Source organism: Erithacus rubecula (assembly GCF_903797595.1).
Source record: "Erithacus rubecula genome assembly, chromosome: 9".
NCBI lineage: Eukaryota > Metazoa > Chordata > Aves > Passeriformes > Muscicapidae > Erithacus > Erithacus rubecula.
The window spans coordinates 4,737,901-4,758,254 of NC_136660.1; the positions used below are offsets into that span (position 1 = coordinate 4,737,901).

Here is a 20,354-nt window from a genome sequence, read left to right on the forward strand (position 1 = left end):
GCAGTCAGGAAACAGGTTTTGCTGCTGCTCATAACTGGAGTAGAAATACTAAAGGGAGAAGATAAACTGGAGCTGCCTGTCAGCACCACAGTATGAAGGGGACAGCTCCCTGCACAGGCCTGTGTGCATCAGCTTTGTTTTTGCAGCTTCTGTTCTTTTGTGTCACCTGTTGTTCCTTAACCACAACCGTTTTAGGCACTTCTGTTCTGTGCCTTGGCTGCCAAACCCAAAACAGTTTGCTCTCATCTCTGAGTGCTGACTGCAGGCAGCCCCTGACATTCACAATGCTCTGGTACACGCAGCACAGACTTCTGAGCCCTGAAATTGTTCCTGGAATGTCTGGGAACATAAAAGCTCTTCAACAAATGTCAGGACAGAAAGATGTTCTGTTATTATTTCTTCCTTCTCCCAGTGACATAATTACACTGTGGATATCTTTCTGTATGATAAGCAGGTGTAATTATTTCACAGTTTATCTATTGCCTCTTTCCTTGGAAAGGTGAGACATTCACAGTTTGTTCTTTCATTTAAAAACTGTTTTTAAAAAAGGTACTTTACTTGTGCAACTTCCATTTCCTTGGAACAGAAATGAAAGTGAATATAATACTGTTGTTTTATTGAGCTTAACAGTTGCAGTCAGACTTTTGATAGAAAGGTGAAAAAAATATTTTAGCTTGACATTTGACCTTTCTAGTTTAACTTCTTATATTGTCAGTGCTTGCAATCCATTTTTTTAAAATTCTCATTTTCCTGCAAGAAAACCACATATTGATACAAGTAGCAGGGCTCAGGAATTGAACCTTTTTTATGAATGGAGCCTTTTTCATGTGCACATGGAAGTTAATTTAAGATAATGTTTTAATTGATTTTAAACAAACAGTCATTAGCAGCTAGAATGTGAAATGACTCCTAAATTTCAAGTATACAGGTAGAAATCCAGGCATATTCTCCCAAAGATAATTCACCCAGTCATCTTGTTAAAAGTCTTGTGTAAAACTTTTCAGCTTAAAAATTCTGGTGGTGGTTTACTTCTGTGATGTGTTTAGTTGACTTACTGCTGGACTGTGTGAAGCCACTTCTGAATCATTTCTTGCTTGCTGTAGGATGCCTTGTAGTCATGGAAGCTGTGAAGATTAATTCCTCTGATTAGAGCAATTACATGCTCCACATCCTAAAAGAATTTTATAAATGGAAGTCCAAGAAAATGTGTTCCATTTTAAACAGTAAGGCTCTTAATTGTGCTGTTTGTGTAGAAATGCCTGGTTTGTGCTGATGTTTGTCACAGGGCAGAGCAGTGCTGACACAGCCTCCCATGTGCAAGTGGGACTGGTATTTACCTGGGGACAGGGATCCTCAACAATCAGAGGGAACAGCTGCTGCTTGTTCTTTACTTGTCCTGTAGTCCTGGGTAAGATTTCAGTGAATTCCTTGCTCCTTAAAAATATTACAATTAGTGTAACAGTTATTTCAGAGTATACAACCCTTAGCATAAAAGCTGAGGGGAAAAAAGTGAAGAGATTGAGATGTTTCTTGGTTGGGCAAAGAGGATCATAAGTACCTATTGTCCATGCCTCATACGAGTAGTCAAAAACAAATTAATAAAATGGACACACACTCAAATAGATAGCAAAATCACAAATAAGGCAGACAAACAGATCTATGTAGCCTCTGGCAGAAATCCATCCAGCACCAGAAGCAAATCAGCTACAGATGACAGCATACTTCAGAGCAAATGCAGCCCCATTTTGTGACCAAGCTGTATGTCTTGTGCCAGGCAGAGCACCTTCTGCCCTTCATCTCAGGGTCTGCTGCAGTCAGGATAAAGGGACTCAGAGCTCTGCAGCATCAGCCCAGGGTGCTGATAGCCTCTGGCAGTGCCAGCCAGGGCAGCAGGGAGCAGCTCCCTGGCCCTGGGGGAGCCAGGCTGTGGCACTGCAGCCCCTGAGCTGCTGCCAAGGCAGGGACTCACCCAGGACAGCTGTCCCTGTGAGCCAGGGCAGGGCTGGGCTCAGGGAGCCCTGGGGCTGTGCATGGGCAGAACAGGCCCAGAATGGAGGCAGGATCCCCTGCTGGGTACTGGAGGTGACCAGCCATGGCAGCTCTGGAGCATTCTCCAAAGGCACAGAATGCAACCTGCCTGTGGAGCTTCAGTGCCTTGATGCAAATCTTGGTTTTGTGTTTATTTTGCTGAAGCTGTTCTTGGGTGAGAGCACCCAGCAGGGTCTCCTAGGAGAACAAAGAAGCAGTCATTAAAAAGGCAAAGCACCTCTCCCAGCTTTTTACCCTTTAAAATATAGGCCTATTTTTATGGGATTTATTTGCTATATTTTGTATATGGTATATATTTTTGGCTATAACACCATATGTTCAGGTTCCTCCTGAATTAATTAGCAGAAGTTAGAAGCTTAAACCTTTGGAAGGCTTCCAGAAAATAAGACTGGAAACTTTTGCAGTTATCAGCCCCTTCATTGGAAGAGTTGGCACAGCAGTGAATTAATTCCAACCAGAAATTTGACATAAAATATTAGTTACTTTTTTTCCCCTCTGAATTTAATGCTGATTCAAATGGAAGTTTTGCTTACAAGAGATCCATCATGTTAGAGTAAGATGTACACCTACTTTTCTCTTGACAATTTATTGTCTAAGGATGGATGTGTGGCAGTTTCTGTACTGTTGACCTGGCTGGTGAAACAGAAGTCTGGAGCTGTCGCTGCAGAGTTTGTGAGCTTGGAGATACAGATAGCACCTAATGGGGGTACATAAAAATGAGTAGTAGTTGCAGATAGTGGAATAGAAAGGAAACAGGTCAGTGGGAATTGCTTTTGAGGCTGGATAGCTTTGCAGAGCTGGGGACAATTTGCTGATACCCTGGAGGGTTGCTTGTGGCTGCAGGCTGGGATGGATTTGGTAAAGAGGTATTACTGTCTGCTGCCTCTCTGATCTCAAGGGCCTCCAGAGAAGGGAACAGGGCAGGGACTTCCCTGCCATCCTCCCCCTGCTTCCTGTCCCTTAGCACTGCTATCAACTTTGTGTATCAAAGTTTCTCTGTCAGAAAATGGGGAACAATGGAGGCCTCAAGTCATGTTTGCCAAAGCAAAGAGGTCTGATAACAAACTATTTTCTTTTACATTGGCATGTACAATAGGCTCATGAGCATTGGAGAGAGACAGGTTTTGTCTGTGTTCTGGATGTGTCTGCTGTTGCTGTGTAGGTGAGGTGAGGGCCCAGCATGCCCTCAGCTCCAGGGTGATGTGGTACCCAGCTGTACCCAAATCAGCTCCAGCCTCCCAGATGGTGTGTCTGGCTTTGCTTGTTTGGGATGCCACAAGTGCTTTCTAGGCTGGGGAGAAGAAGTATAGTTAGAGTTTCCTCTACTGAGGTATGTTGTTTCAGTATTTTATTATTGCCTTCCCCTCCTTCCTAGGCTGGGAACTGCAGCACTTTCTGTGTCACCCTTTTTTTGTGCAGATGAAGGTATGGTTATTTCTGAGAGCTAAGGCTTTTGTTTTTCCAATATCACTTCTCCTGTATTATTTCTCATCTCTCCCTACCAAATGTCTGACTTGCTTCTCTCTGAGTGATCAACCCACAGGAAATAATGTCCACAGGAAAGAGGCTTTGGTTTCTTTGTGATCAAGAGTCATGCTAGGATGGAATTGCCATCTAATAAAATGCAGCTGTTCCCAGAAGCTGCAGAATTGCAAGCACTCTTACTGTATTTCCTATATAATTAATTTTATTTAGTAGTGTTTTAGTTTAGTTTTCTTCCTAGATTATGCATGCATACTTCTGAGAAAAACTATGCACAAATGCTCACCTTGGGAGCACAGTGAACAAAAGAAACAGTGCTGAAGTGCTGTTTTCTGCTGAAATTATGGCTGGAGTCTGTTCCAACCTTTTTTAATTAAAAAAGGATCTTTCTTGGTTTTTGTAGCCTGCCAATGGTTTTCACACTTCCTTCTTCTGAAACAATATGGCATTTTTTCCGCACAGGTTTTCAGTCCAGGACCTTTGGCAGCTGCTGTTGTGGTACTTTTGGGAATCCAAGCTGTCTTTGCCCTCAAGGTGTCACTGGCAGTGGCACTGGGGCTGTCCCAGTGCCCCTGAGGCTGAGCTGGGGCACTGCTGTGTGGAAAGGTGAGCAGAGGGCTCTGCCTCCCTCCTGTGCCACGCTGCCAGGCTGGGCACAGCACAGAGAGCCTCCAGCCCAAGGCCTGAGCTGGGGACAGGGTGGCTGAAGGCAGAAGTGGGGAGGGATGTGCATGCAGATTGCAGACATGAGGTGGTGTTTGAGCATGTTTGCTGAAAGCTGTCTCAGTCCTGCACTGCTGAGCTCATCTGAGAGCTGTTCTTCCTGCTGGGGGTCACATCACCCACTGCTTGGGGTGCTCTGTGGTGGCACAGGGGAGGAGTGACACTGTTCAGTGTGCCTGGGGTGGGTGAGAGCTGTTGGAAGGAGTTTGAGAGTTCAGTAGGGTCACTACATCTCATGGTAAACCTATTGAAGAGCTGGTTTAAACATCCTTGCTGTAGCAATCTTTCTACCATAGACCACTGAGATCATACACAGGCTCCCTTAAAACAAGGAGCTGACACTGTCACTGAAACCTTCTTTAGGCTGATGGGAAGGCCACAGGTCCTCAATATACCAAGAAGGAAAATAAATAAAGTACAACCAGAGCTGGAAGGGAGGAGGGGAGAGGTTGTGAGCATACTTCTTCCTGCAGGCCTGCCCAGGAATGAGTGCTCATGTGGAGAAAGTGTGCTTCTGAGCAGGGCACTGCCAGAGAAAGAAGAAACAGAAATGTAGTTCCTGCTTTTCAACATTCAGACCAGCTTCCCACTTCCACCTGCATGGCTTGATCACTGACTGCTGTCCTGACACCACTCTGTCTCTCCCTAGAGCTGAAGGCAAACTGTGAAAGCTGGGTGTCAAATTAAGACTTGGCCATTTACACTAACAGCTTTGACTTACTCTTAGCATTAAGCAGTGGTTTATTTTCCATTTTGTTCTTTGGCTTAAACATCCTTTTCCTGTTGGCCGAATCATTTGCACAGAGCAGCACATTCAGTGGGTAATGGCTGAGAAGCCTCTTTGGTACCTACAGGCCTGTGGTAATTGCTAGACATATGGTAATGCTCTGCTCTTCAGTTACTTTTTTTGCTAAGTAGTTATAAACAGATCATGGATCCCAGTTAATTTAGTGCTTCAAGGTTTCTGTAGTGGAATATACATGATTCTGTTTCTCAGTGGAATGCCTTCATTATTGCTGTCTGCTCTCTGCTGGTTCTGCTTTTCAAGTGGGCCAGTCAGAGGTGGCAGATGAGGATAACATGAATATTCTAAAAGTGGTTTCCTTAAAGGGTTCTCAGTGCTTGCACAGGAAGGCAGGAGCTGCAGACAGCAGATGCTGGACATCTGTGAGCAGGAAGTGGGAGAGCTCAGTGCTGTTACTCCCAGGCTTTGGCATGGTGTGGGAAACAGGATCTGGCAGGAAGGAGCTGTGCCAAGGGAGTCACTGCTGCTGGAAGGGGCATGGTGAGCACCCACTCAGTATTGCCTTTCATTCTGCATTTATGCCTGAAACATGTTTGCCTTTCCAAGTGTTCAGGGCTATAGGTGGGCAGCTCCTGTCCAGATGAATCATTGCAGTTTACCTGTGTCAGGAACTTCTCTTTTCCACACAGAGTTACAGCTTTCCTCTGCACAAGCCATAACTTTTCTTTTGGAACCAGCAGTTCAGTCTGGATTGATAGGGGAGTCAAAGAGTTACTTCTCTTTCATGTCCTTCTTAAATGTGGGAGCTGTTTTTAGTTTTTTCCTCAAAGGGCGCTTCCAGGCCTGTCCATCCTGCTCTCTGCAGGAGCAGTGCCCTCTGCATGGCAGGCTGAAGGTGCCAGGAGGGCAGAGCTGTCCAGTGCTGTGTCCCTGGTGTCTGAGCAGCTGCCCCTTGCTGGTGCTGGGAATGCCAACATCAATCCCCCATCCCCAAGGGAGGAGCACTCAGGTAACGTCTCCCCCTGGATTCTGGCAGAGGGCAAACCAAGCACAAGGAGGCTGGAGAAGGAATGATGATGGGGATGCTGAAGAGGGAAGTCCTCACTAAGTTACTCAGGGCCATTCTTCACATCTTTGCTGTCTCAGCAGCAGGAACTCAAGATTTTGTCAGGATTTCAGTGAGCAAGCAGCTGTTGTGGTGCATTCCTGCACAAGTTACTGCCAAGACAGTAACTTACTCCAGAAGTTCTCTTCCATTTTAAATCCTGTAGGCTTAAGGAAACAAGCTGCTGCTATAATTTAAGGCCTTAGAAAAAAGTGTGGTTTAATACTGATGCAAGAATCAGATGAAGTGGTGTTTTTGTTCAGGACTACCACATTGTTTTTAGGGCATGTTTTATTCAAATTAAATACTCCTTTCTGCTTTCCATCCTAGGAAATGTTATCTACCATGATACAAGAAAAAAATTTTATCCACTGGAGAGCCTGTGCCAAGCATATTTTCAGATGCTTTGTCTCGACACAGCAAAGTGACACTGATGCTGATGCCAAGTAACTTGCCTGGCTGAACTGTGTCACTTGTGTTAACACAATCTTCTGCAGAAACTGTGTGTCCTTTCAGGAAAGTCTCCTGCCTTCCTTGTCCTTAAGAAAACCTGGAAGTACCTAATTAGTGTAATCAGGAGTGGCCTGTCCTGCAGAGGTTGCACAGGCAGTCCCAAGCAGCAATGATCTCTGCAAGACCCAGCTCCTGGCTCACTTTGCCTCTCCCAGGTCTTGCAGCAGCTGGGCTCCTGCATGGCTGGGGGAAGGAAATCCCTTCCTCAGCCCAGTGCTCTGCAGCAGGAGTGATGGATGCTCTGTAATTGGCAGTCTGTAGCAAATTGCTTATTCCTGAAATGGTGGAGAGGAGAGCAAAGTGGGGTAAGCATTGAACAGCACTGCAAGAGTCAGGACTGCCTGCCAAAAGCTCTTCTAGCAAACAGCACCCATGGTAAGAATTTTTATCAAGTCTTGTTTTTTTTGGCATCAGGGGTAGATTCTAGCCACTGCCAATATTCTCCTGCCATATTCCCACTTATCTCTCACCACTGTGTGGCTGCAAGAGAGCTTCCTCAGCCATTTGATGAGCAGGCAGAAATTGAGACCTTACATGTTTAACTGCTCTTTTCTTAGACTTACACGCCAGTGCTTCTAACTCAGAATGTTATTAAAAATCTTTGTGTGTATTATTTTGTGTCTTGGTGCTGGAGATATGTTCTTGTAGGAGAAACTCACCTACCCCCAGCATTTTTTAATTAAGTTTCATGGTTGTTGAGCAAATCCTGAAAATGGGACCCCTGAAGGCTTGAAAAAGAGAACACAAATACAAAGAACTGCAGATGTATTATTTTAGTTCTGCTGGTGTTTACTCCAGTTCTGTGGTATTTTGGAGCCTGACTCATGATTTTTGAGTGCTTGGGGCTGACAATACAAATTTCATTCACATTACATTACACTGTGCTTATGTGAGCAGAGCAGTGAGGAGAGCCCCCCATGAAAAGTGAGAGAGGTTGGGAGGATGGGAACATCATAACCCTGTTCCTGTGGCACTGCAGGGCTGGTGCTAACTCCAGCCAACCATTGGTTTTCCCAAAGTGTGAGCAAGGCACATATCAAATTGATGAAGTACAGAGAAAATGCATTTCAGTCTAAGGCTGTTCTTTGTCATTATGCAAAGTGGATGTTTTTTACTCCTAAAGTAGTTTCTTCTTTGCATTTTACAGGCAGGTGCTTTTCCCTCTTTAGTGAACTTGCAATGAAGTGAACTTTATTATCTGTACCTTCATGAGGGCTTAGAAATTAGGAGAAGAGTTGGTGGGGGAATATGTCCACAGTGAGGAGGAGGGCAAATGTGTAGTGAGCATCAGTAGTTAAGTGCTTTTCTAATATTAGAAAAGGATATTATGATCTTTAATAAACCATAATTATTTAGACAGTTTGAGAAACCTTTAAGCAGGGATGCTCAGCTGAAGCCCAATATTTCCATAATTAACTGAATTGTCTCTAATTGTCTGACTAGACTCTCACCATGAGCCAGTAATTCAGGTAAGAGCATGATCTGTAGGACTGTGGCAAGAAGAGGAGAGCTCTGATCCTGAGAGTTGGAAGTTTTGTCTGATTTACCATATTAGAGGGAGTGTCTCTAAGTCTCTTATACAACATGCTGTAAGTATTGTACCCTGGGGTTGAAACCAAACTGCAAGTAATGGTGCTTTTCACAGGCCAAAGTGAAGCAGGATTTTTGGGAAATATTTTGATGACTGATTCTGCATATAATCAGAAACTTGTGTGGTATTTAGAAGATTGATTACTGAGCCATTAGCAGTCTAGCAATATGATCCAATATCCATATTAATAAACATCTGTCCCTGTGGCATAGCAGATGTGCTAGGTGCATATATAACATAAAATGTTCATTTTTTATGAGTACTTTGTTCTTTTTTCACTACAAAATGTTTTAATTACATTATAGATCATGCCATTAGTTTCAGTTTGCAACACTGAAGGTGTGTTTTTGAAAAAAAACAAATGGGGTGAGGACAGTTTTCTGAGAAATTCTAAAATATGACTCTGCTGGTGGAATGAACTGATTTTGAAAGGTGAATTTTATTGTCTTCCACCAGCTTCAAGCCTATCATTACAGGTTTGGGGCAGCATTTTGGTTCTGCTGGTCCTGGTTTGGTTCCTCTCAGGGTTCATTAGCCCCCTTAATTCCACCTGCTGCTGAGTTTATAATGAATGAGGTGCAGAGGGCTCAGCTCCATCTCTCCCCTTGGAAATGTCCCCGTCTGGCAAAAATTGCCATTGTTTCCTGAAGATGTAGCTTCAAAACTTGATAAATGCAGATACAGCAGTAGTATAAGGTACAGCAGTTTAACTACCAGAAAATTGATTCCCTAACTCCAAAAAATTCTTCCATTCCCATTTATGCATTCTAAACTTCATCCAATTTTAAAAGCATTTATCATAGTTACAAAATCTCTTATAATTGTGGTCTTTGTCTTTGCCAAACACAAGATGGGAACTCTGAAAGACAGTTTTGCCATAATGTAATAAATATCCCTTTAACCAAATGCATCTTTCTGAGCAAAAACGTGAGTGGTTTACTGGTAGCCCAGGTGAGTTCTTTAATCATACTTTGGTATAAACTTATATTTTTCCAGGGTTTTTCTGAGGACTGATTCCTTTGTTGTGACTTTGGTCTGGGTAGTTAAATTATAATGACAGCACTTGTTCTTTCAAGTAGCCTTGAGAAGCTGTTAATGAGCAGCATGTGGGAGCAGTGTTGGGAAATAGGGTTGTTAATAGCCCGAGTTCACAGCAGAAGGAGCTGGCTATGGCAGCCAGAGCAAGGGCTGATTATTCAGGGGTTAAAGCCTGGGGACAGTGGCCAGAGCAAGGGCTGATTGTTCAGGGGCTGCATCTAGCAATAAAAGTTTCTTTTTCCCTGAAATGGCTGCTTCTAAAGACCTGTGGGCAGGGGAGCTCAGACCTCTGCTTCACTGGGGAAGGCACTTTTTGTTGCTCTTGCAGAGGTGTCCCCAGTGGATGCAGTCTGGCAGTTCAATAACATTGATTGGAAGGTGAAATGGTTTGGGCTGTCAGGATTGAATGCCTGGAGACATGACCAGTGTGCAGCCCTCAGCCTCAAAAACACCCCCTTCCACACAGGTAATCCAAACTGTACAACTTTTTGAACAGTTTTGTGGATTTTGAGATCTGGATGAGATTTTTTTTTTTTTTAATTACTGTGGTTGAAGAGATAGTTGAGGGGAATGAGGAGATTTGAGATCAGCAGGTTTCAGAGTTAAATGTGCATTGTTGCTACAGCTCTTAGCTCTGCTGTGTTGTGCCCTCTGAGCAGCTGTGCTCACACCCCCACACTGTGCCTGTGCCAGGCTTCCCAGGGTTTCCAGTGTGCTTGCCTGGTCCTGAAGGATCCAGCATCTTTGCTTGCAGGGGGTCTCCATGTCCAGAGTTGCTCCACAAGGTTTGTTATTCTCTCTGATGTGGTGGCTAATGATGGAACTGTGGCATCTGAGAGCAAGCTGAAATAATTAATCTACTTCCATTTGCAGTTTGTCCTGTCAGATGATCAGTGGGATTGTGGTCAGTTGGATTAGGGGAAAAACAGATCAAAACTGTAAACTGCAAAAAGCCAGCTTGGTGACAGAGCAGATGGAAATGCAGAGTTACAGCTGTGTGGGTGTGTCCAACAGCTGGCACTGTGACCTGTGCCTCTAAGCAAGAGCTCTCCTGCTGTGCCTCTTGTTCATGGCACTGCCTTTGTGTCCCTGGAGCTCTCTGAACTCCGAGAGACACTCTGGAGTGTTCAGTGCTTAGTTCTGGTTAATCAATTCACTGTCTTCATTAGCTATTGAAAAATATAAAAATCCTTTAGAAGTTCTTCAGCAGCATGGGTCACACTCCTGTAACTCAGTTTTGTCACTTGGTTCGTCAGTGTCTGTGATCTGATGGGAAATTTCAAAGGGTAACATCTGCCATTCATGTAATTTTTAATGACATAATTAAATGAGTAATAAATACCCTAAAAGAATGATAATACAGCAGTCATAAAGCCATAAACTCTACCTTTTGGGATTCACTGAGTTTAAGTTGATGGACAGGCCTTGTTTTGAGCAGGGCATGCTCTGAAAGGCCAAGGAAGTAGTCTGGGTGGAGATGTGGCTGGATTCTTTTAAAGAAAAGACATGAATAGTGATTTTCAGGACAATCTATTTCCTTGTTGTTACTGGAGAACTGAAAAGATAAACTTTTTTTGAAAGCAAGGAGAATGTTTCAGTTTTTAAAGATTAGAGCTCAGAGTGCAGGGGAGCTGTGCACTCACAGGTTTAATGTTGCTGCTCACAGACAGAGCTCAGAAGCTCCTGAAACACATTCTGTGAGCCTCTTGCATGGCTCCTGTGCCAGAGAGGTTAAAATCCCCAGATCATTTTTGTTCATGACAGGAGAACAGGAGGAGGCCAATAGCAGAGGCTTTTCCTGCAGTCACTGAAACACAACTGTGGGTGTGAAACAGTGATTAAAATGACAGGCAGCCAATTACAGCCCATGGCTGGTGAGGTGGGCTGACCTCAGGGGCTGGAAATGGGAGTGTCCTGTGAAAGGCTGGATCTGGGAGCAGGAAATGGAGAAGCATCTGGGAGATAACGAGGGTAAAAAGAGATGAGAGGCATACACAGCTGATGCCTGGTTGAGATGGCAGAACACTTGACATGTGGTGTTTCTCTCTTTGCACTAATGGTGTTTGTGAGAAACAGATCCCAGGGAGTCTGGGGAGATGCTTCTGGTGGCACAGGAAAAAGTGCCTGGGAGATGGCAAACTGGGGAAACCAGTTTCTACAGCTGTAAATAATGTCCTCTGGAACTAAACTTGAGCTTCATGGATGCCATCTACCTGCAAAAGGCATAATCAGATTTATCCAGGTGCACTGTTGTGTACAAACCACTGCTTTTATTGTAATTTAATTGTTTTTTAACAGACTAGTACCAAACACAGAAGTATTTCTGTGTTGATAGGTGCTTGCAGAGCTGGAAATCCAAGACATGCCATACTTTGATTTGTGCACATTGATGCACCCTTGGATGCTTGAAATTCTCTTGCAGTCTGTGATAAGGTGCATAATCAAAGTCCAGTTTAAACCCAGCTGAGACCTGCTGCAGGACAGCAGCTTCCTCTCTTTCCACTTTTTTCATCACTGCAGGCTTTTGACTTTTTTTTCTTTTTTTTTTTTTTTTTTTTCAGTATAAAATCCACTGATTAAATAGTTAGGCAACAATGAGCTTTGCTTTTCTTCTTTAGATCACAGTGAGAATTTGGTAATGCTATTTTTTTATGTATAGGTGAAAGTACTGAATTTGATGATCTGATCATTTATTTAATCTATGTACCTCGTACAGCTGTTCTCAACTGAGCAGAAATTATACATTTTCATTAACACATTTCATCAGGATTGTAAGATTACTGCAAAGGTCTTAGAGAAGATTTGGACATTGGAATCTAGAAGTGAAGGGAAAGGTTGTCTGTGTGTGCACAAGTGTTAATGTGGGAAGATGCCACAATTCTTTGATTTCTATCTCTATAAATAGTGCATGTAAACATCAGACACTGCTGTGTGTGGTTGCTGCACACATAAATATTCAGTGCATCAGTCAGACCTGTACAGTTGTACCCCTTTGATGCTTTGCTTCCCACGTTCTGTTGTTGCTGTGATGAGTTTTGTCAGAATTCGCATTTAACAACTCATAGTCAGAACTTGGGCTGCTTTTCTGCCTCCCAGGCTGCAGGTACAGCTTCTCTCCTGACATTCCTTCCTCTGCTCCCACCTGACTGCTGCTGTGTGCTCTCTTATTTTAAGAGGCAGCTCCAAATTGTGAAGCATCCCTGATAGGTAACATTATTATCAGCAACCACTCAAGTAATGAGCTATAGATGTACCACAGGGGCTGCCAGGTGCTTTGTGAAGATACCACAGCACTCAGGTTTGCCTCAGAGACCACAGGTGATCCTGGGTTTAGTGAGATTCAGGGAAATTTGGATATGGCCATCAGAATTGAGGTTGATAGTCACTGAAGGTGTTTGAAGAATCTGCTTCTGTATTGAGCAAAGTGCTTAGAAAATTTTTGGTAGTTGTATTTTGGTCTTGGGTTGGACAATACAGCAAGTAAGAGCAACAGAAACAAATGACTGGGTCCCTCGTAGAGCAAGGCCTTCTAAATAAGAGCTTGGCTTTATTTTGTAGAGCTGGTGAAAGCACTGGGGACTTGGGGAGAGAAGGATGACCCAGATAAGAAAACTGCCAATATGAGATCAACAGTGAGTATCTAGATAGTAGAGCAGAAAAAGAAAGACTCATAGGACTGATGGAAAATTGTATTGATTTAAAAGAATTGCTGTAAATAGCAGTAATTTTCAAATCCCATTTCACTGCCACAGAGCTGTAAAGCCTTTAACTAATCCCATGGATTTTTGCACTGGTCTTTATTTCCATGATTTCTTTAGCCAGAGCTGCATTATCATTCTGCCTTGGGGAAGGGAGACTGGGGAAGTACAGCTCCCAGGAGCAGGGTGGGCTGGGACAGGACCTGGCATGGCAGGATGCCACTGATGCTGGGCCCTGCTCTGCGTGAGTGCCACAGCTGTGCCTGTTCCACTGGAATCAGCTGCAGCTTGGGAGCAAACCCAAACCTAATCCATTCTGTTGGCACTCAGTCTTCTCTTCCCTAAATGAAGCCTTTCATCTTCCCAGGAATTCTCCTACACACACCTTCTACTGCAAGAGATACCAGAAGTGTTTATTTCTCCTCTGTATTCTTTCCCATTACTTCCTCTTCTGCAGCATGCTAGTGCTGACTCCTGATGGATTTGTGAGCCACTAAAGCTTCTCACTCTCCTCTTGTGTAGGGACTGACTCCAGGTGTATCTGTGTGTTTGATTTTCTTCCCTGAGGGCATGTATCTTTTTTTCATTGCCTCTACTTTTTCTTCCTGCTTATCTCAGGCAATCCTTAATTCCAAATCTGGCCTCCTAGCCTAGTTCCTTCTTTTTCCACATCAGTATCAAATGTAAGTTCGTTAAGCATTCTCTTTACTCAAGCCATGAATAAAGAACTGGGCAGCTCCAGCACTGAGGCAGACCCCAGATAAACCAGGTTGCTTCTGTTGTGCCCTCCACTGTGGCAGAGGCCTTTGATGACCAGTCCCTCTTGCACTGAGCTCTTCCAGGTTTGGCATCTCCATAGCAGTGACTTCATCAATTTTCCATGTATTGTTGAGGCAGATCCTGAAAACACAACCAGAGAAGGTTTCAGACCCTGCCTGAAGAGACGTATTTATAGGTTCCCATCTTCCCAGAAGCCATAAAAGCTTGTTTTCCATCAGTTGGACAGTATTTATGCCTGAAGACTCATGTGGCTGTTACTCATCTCTGTTATATTCTGTGTGCTTCTTGTTGGTTTGACTCCAAGTAGATAGGACTCATTGCCCTCAGCAGACAGTGTTTGGGGCTGACAGAGCTGGGGCAGCTGCTCTGCTGGCCTTGCTGCCAGGAGGTTTGGGGGGCACAGGGTGTGGGGCTGGCTTCTGCACAGCCAGGGAGGTGCCAGCCCAGCACACATTACTCTTCCTTACTGCTCTTGTTACCAGGGCACAAGGGAAGGAAGAAAAACTCCTGTATTAAACCCATTTTCACTTCCAGAATTACAGAACAGATGCATATATGCTGTGTTCACTGTGCCTGGAATTCCACTGTCCCATTTTTGGGTCCATAGAATCCAAGTATTTTTGTAAGTCTTAAATTCCTTTACTCACAAAAGGTATTTCTCCCTCCAAAATTCTGTTTATTACAATGAGTTTATGGTTGTTTACTTCATGCCTTTTAATGTTTTTTTCACTCTGCCCTTTTCTCATCTGGCTACATTTTCATTTATGTTATTTTTGTTAAGGAATAATGTTACATTAATTTTGTCAAGGAATGGATCTGCTTCAGCCATTGCACCTGTAAATGTCGAGTGGGGGTCTGGCCTTAATTCAGTTACTTTGTTTTGCTACCATTAAGAGCTCTTCTCTTGTAATTTCCAAACTGGTACACCCAGACAGTGACAGAAAATGCATGACAAGAAAATCTTTCTTGCTCTTGTGTCTACAGCTGTAAGAAAGTGGCAGAGGTCAGCTCTGGGATCCACCTGTACTATCTCCAATTACCTCTTCCCTGTGGATTTCCTGAGGAGCTCTGCTGCCTCCTCTCTGTGTGGGTGTAACTGATAGAGATGTGCAGCCAGGTGTCATAAAAAGGATTTTTGTTTACAACCATGATTCTAAAAAGCATAATTCTTCCTCCTTGAACACCAGGCCCTTCACAGAATTCATCTAAAACTGCTTGTTGAGGTGGGAGGGGCAGGCATAGTGATGTGCAGGAAAAAGCAATTCACTCAGTAAATTTAGAGCCTTTGTAATGAGTGAGGTGTGAATCCTTCTCCCTGCTCCCAGGACTGCACACAGCCACCAGGTTAATAAAACAAAAAGCAAACTTCAGATGAGAGTGTGAGCCTGGAATCCAGATTTCTACCATGCCAGTACTGAAGTGCTTTGCAGGGCAGCTATGGGAGGCAGCAGGAAGGAGAAGCACACGGAGTGTTTGGGGAAGAGCTGCAGGAGGTACAGTTGGTGCCTTAGAGTGTGGTGACACCTGAATTAACTAACCCCAACAGTGTCTATAAAATTACTAATTGTAGGAGTATCTTTGTGTGGCTGTAGCTTACACATTGCACAGCAGTGTGAGTAATGCACTTCCCTCAGGACAGACGTGTACCTGAAGTAGCACTTTGGTCACTGGGTGGGAGCTCTGACCTTCCTCCCCTGAGGAGATGTCCCAGCCCACTCCCACCTCCAGGGAGCCCCTGCCAGCCTCACAGATGGGCCAGGCTGGGGCTGCTCAGGGGGACTGGCTCTGGGCAGCATTGCCAGACCTGGTCCACTGCTGAGCTCAGGTGTGAGCAGCCAGAGGTGGGTGGCTGGGTCAGGACTGGTTTGCAGCTGTGCCTCCTCTGCAGTGCCCCTGGCAAAGCTGTAGTCAGGGGGAGCTGGCAGGAGCTGCTGGGCTCAGAGCAGCCTGAAGGCAGCATGGTCAGAGCCTGTGCTCAGGGCTGGGGAGTGGCTGTGAGCAGGGGCCTGTGGCTGGAGCTGATGGTGCAGCTCAGCTCACACTGTGGAGCTGTGAGACGTGTCTGTGCTGGGCTGAGCTGGGAGCTCCTCAGCCCCTGCCTGCTGCTGCTGCCTCTGCCCGTTGCTGCTGCCGCTGCCTCTGCCCGTTGCTGCTGCCGCTGCCTCTGCCCGTTGCTGCCGCTGCCTCTGCCCGTTGCTGCTGCCGCTGCCTCTGCCCGTTGCTGCTGCCGCTGCCTCTGCCCGTTGCTGCCGCTGCCTCTGCCCGTTGCTGCCGCTGCCTCTGCCCGTTGCTGCTGCCGCTGCCTCTGCCCGTTGCTGCCGCTGCCTCTGCCCGTTGCTGCCGCTGCCTCTGCCCGTTGCTGCTGCCGCTGCCTCTGCCCGTTGCTGCCGCTGCCTCTGCCCGTTGCTGCCGCCGCTGCCTCTGCCCGTTGCTGCTGCCGCTGCCTCTGCCCGTTGCTGCCGCTGCCTCTGCCCGTTGCTGCCGCCGCTGCCTCTGCCCGTTGCTGCTGCCGCTGCCTCTGCCCGTTGCTGCTGCCGCTGCCTCTGCCCGCTGCTGCCTCTGCCCGTTGCTGCTGCTGCTCCCTCTGCCCGTTGCTGCTGCTGCTGCTGGGCACGTGTGAGCATTTGCTGAGGGAGCCACCAGCTTTGCTTGCAGACAGATGAGTTCCTCCTCCTGGAAAAGGAGATGGCAAAGAGGTTTTGGAGCTGAAGTAGAAGGTTCCTTTACTGTAAGAATTAAGAGTATGACTGCTTTTCACAGTGACATTCCAGTGTGGAGAACAGCCAATAATGATCCATACTGGTGCCTGCTAGTCCCTGTGGATAGGGTCAGGCAGACAGGGATGGAATTGCTCTCAGTTTGTCCTGGCTTGGAGCAGGAGCAATGAGGTTTGACAGGCTTTAGGCTTTCTTTCACAATTACCCCTGACCCCTGGTCACAGTCCAGCTTCTTTCCTCCTGTCATTGTACCTTTCAAGAAATACTGAGGTAAAGTTTCCCTATATCTTTGTGGAGATACTCCAGACTGCTTTCTTTGTACATAATCCATTTTCTTTCTTGTTAGACAAAGCTGGATGTCTCTCTATATATTATTTATGGCCTATTCCCATTTTTGTTGGATAGAGCAGTTGATTTGAGCTCTAGTAACAATCCATCACTACCTTGGGGAGATATAATTGCTTGTAAATAAAGTACTTCATGTCTTGTCTTTTTCATCACCTTGAATGTGTTATCAACTTGTTCAACCTGTAAGGCTTTATGCTTGGAAATAGTGAGGTGTGAGGAAAATAGATGTATTAGATCTTCCATGCAATGAATCCAGAGTCTACTGTTGTAGGTTATGTATTCAGTGAAATCACAGGGATGAACTTCAGTAAACTGAATGTTTGAGGTGAAGATTGGCCTTAGAGACTGGAAGCAGAGAAAAAACAGTAAGATTAAAACTGGCTTGAAAAAAAATATATTTTTTTTAAACTACTACATTGTTTCCATAGGAGAAATTAGAATTTCTTTAGGGGAAGAGGTGGAAAACTCCACAAAGGAGAAATTGTGATGTTGTTGACTGGGATATGGTACTTGGTGGAAAGGTTTTTTATATTTGTTTCTTTAAGAGGGGTTGGTGCATGAGCTGTTGTGTGCAGATCTGCACTATTTCACCATAATTTGGGATGCTTCAGCATGTGGTGGAGGAGGATCAGGGAGCAGGTCTGTAGGAGGAAAGGGATGCTGTTAAAGTGATACAGAGAAACACCTAAATACTTGGAAAAGTGTTACAGAGAGTGAGATGGATAGCTCAGGGAAACATTGCCTTTCAAGCAGAGCGGTTTTTCATACTTCAAACTTGTCAGAAAAAAATGCAAGTGCATATAAAAGTGGTAGGAAGCTGTGCAGTGGCTGGGGAAAACAACCTGGATGATTTAATAGATTTTATGTGTGTGTAACATCTGGATTCAGGGAGTTAATGTGAGTTAGTGGCATTCTGAATCTGCTGATTCTGTGCTAAATCAGAAGTGGGGATTCACCAAGTGCACAGGTGCACTGGTTCCATTAGAAGGCAGCATGCATTGAACCTGGTAGTTATTCACCCAAACCCATGGAACTCCTTTGTTGAATTTCAGACAAGAAAATGATAGGAGTGCCTGTGGGAGTCCTGTGAGAGTCTGTCCATTGGCAGGGCTGCTCTGCTCTGCCCTCCCTGAGCCTGCTGCTCAGGTGAGCTCCCAGTCTCAGCCAGCACAGCCCTGGAGTGTCCCACAGCTCTCCTGCTCACCATTCCTGCTGAGCCCCCTCCAGACGTGCACTCTGCTGTGGCTGTAAACCCTTCAGCCTGTCCTTGTGTTTGTGACATGGAATCATCCTTTGTGCACAGCTTCCTTCTGGAGCCCCTCACAGACTGCAGCTGCAGTCTCACCACAACAGGGAGCTGCAGGAAGGCTTTGTGCAGGGTATTTATCACCTGGGTGTACCTGGGTGTGCTGTCTGCTGTTCCACAGCAGCTCTGCCTCAGGGGACTGCTGCTGAGCCTGACCACTCCAACAGCCCCTCTGGCTTTGTACAGAAATGCTACAGGAACTCTGTCTTCATGTCCAGGTTCAGTGTTTGCACTTGAACTAGCATCCTGGTTTGGGTTTTTAGTTTTTCTCTCATTCTTCCATCTGGCCAGTGATTCAGCAGATCTGGTGTACCTTCCCAAGTGTTCTTTTCAGAGTACTCAGAATTTCCTAACATCATGAACTGGGACTAATGGCTCATTATGCCATACCCTAAGGCAGCTAAGCCTGTGCCTTATGTCACAGGCTCTGGATGGTTGCAGTAATAAGCAGACAGGACTCCATTTCTTCATGCAGAAAAAGCCAATTCTTTATTCCCATAGCTCATATTTATAGGAAGTATCAGAAGGCACTGTGTTACATTTAACTGGATAACAGTGCACTGACACTCAGTTCATTGGTGGGTAAATGGCATTTTGCATATCCATCAAACCTCTCTATTTTAGGTTAGTTTGCATATTAAGACTTTTTCACATGGGGAGTTGCTGGCTGCTAGCTTAGCTAGAGTAGCAGGGCCTAAACCATGTTTTATAAGGCCTTGCTTTTATAATAACATCATATAACCCTGGGAATAGCAAACTGCCCAAGAAATTTCTCAAAATCAGGATTTGGGGTGGGTTGTACTGTCAGTATGAAGAGCCTGACATCTTTCTCTACTTCTGTATCCTGTTGATGGCAAACAATACAAATCGGTGGGACATCAGAAGGGCTGGAGGGTTTAATTACTGTAACCTGTGTATGGTTTAATTCCTTTGTTGAATGGGGTTGTTGTGCAGCTGGTTTGCAGGCTGAGGCTGATGGTGAGTGTGTTTCTCTGCAGGGGGAGAGGCCCACTGAAGCACACGTGTGATGTCATCAACGCTGCCAAGATGATCTCAGAGTCGGGCTCACGCATGGACGTGCTGGCACGGCTCATTGCTGAGCAGGTGAGCACAGAGTCCTGCCCTGCTCACCACACACACACACCCTGCATGCACAGAACCCTGCCCTGCTCACCACACACACACACACACACACACACACACCCTGCATGCACAGAACCCTGCCCTGCTCACCACACACACACACACACACACACACACACCCTGCATGCACAGAACCCTGCCCTGCTCACCACACACACACACACACACACACACACACCCCCTGCATGCACAGAACCCTGCCCTGCTCACCACTCACACACACACACACACACACACACACACACACACACCCTGCATGCACAGAACCCTGCCCTGCTCACCACTCACACACACACACACACACACACACACACACACACCCTGCATGCACAGAACCCTGCCCTGCTCACCACTCACACACACACACACACACACACACACACACCCTGCATGCACAGAACCCTGCCCTGCTCACCACACACACACACACACACACACACACCCCGCATGCACAGAACCCTGCCCTGCTCACCACTCACACACACACACACACACACACCCCCTGCATGCACAGAACCCTGCCCTGCTCACCACTCACACACACACACACACACACACCCTGCATGCACAGAACCCTGCCCTGCTCACCACTCACACACACACACACACACACACACACACCCTGCATGCACAGAACCCTGCCCTGCTCACCACTCACACACACACACACACACACACACACACACCCTGCATGCACAGAACCCTGCCCTGCTCACCACTCACACACACACACACACACACACACACACCCTGCATGCACAGAACCCTGCCCTGCTCACCACTCACACACACACACACACACACACACACACACCCTGCATGCACAGAACCCTGCCCTGCTCACCACTCACACACACACACACACACACACACACCCTGCATGCACAGAACCCTGCCCTGCTCACCACTCACACACACACACACACACACACCCTGCATGCACAGAACCCTGCCCTGCTCACCACTCACACACACACACACACACACACACCCCCCTGCATGCACAGAACCCTGCCCTGCTCACCACTCACACACACACACACACACACACACACACACCCTGCATGCACAGAACCCTGCCCTGCTCACCACTCACACACACACACACACACACAC

The 20,354-nt window shown here is 45.9% G+C and overlaps 1 protein-coding gene across 5 annotated transcripts in view; it reads left to right on the plus strand.

Moving 5' to 3' along the window:
* Positions 1–20,354, plus strand: part of CTNNA3 (catenin alpha 3) — a 374,030-nt gene that overhangs the window by 333,719 nt on the left and 19,957 nt on the right. For all 5 annotated transcript variants that reach the window (XR_013775088.1, XM_079312299.1, XM_079312296.1 and 2 more), the window contains one exon: positions 19,094–19,199. Coding sequence is in view for 4 of the 5 variants with exons in the window: in XM_079312299.1 (XP_079168425.1) it covers positions 19,094–19,199 (106 nt within the window). In the remaining variant the exon portion in view is untranslated. The remainder of the gene's footprint in view (positions 1–19,093; positions 19,200–20,354) is intronic.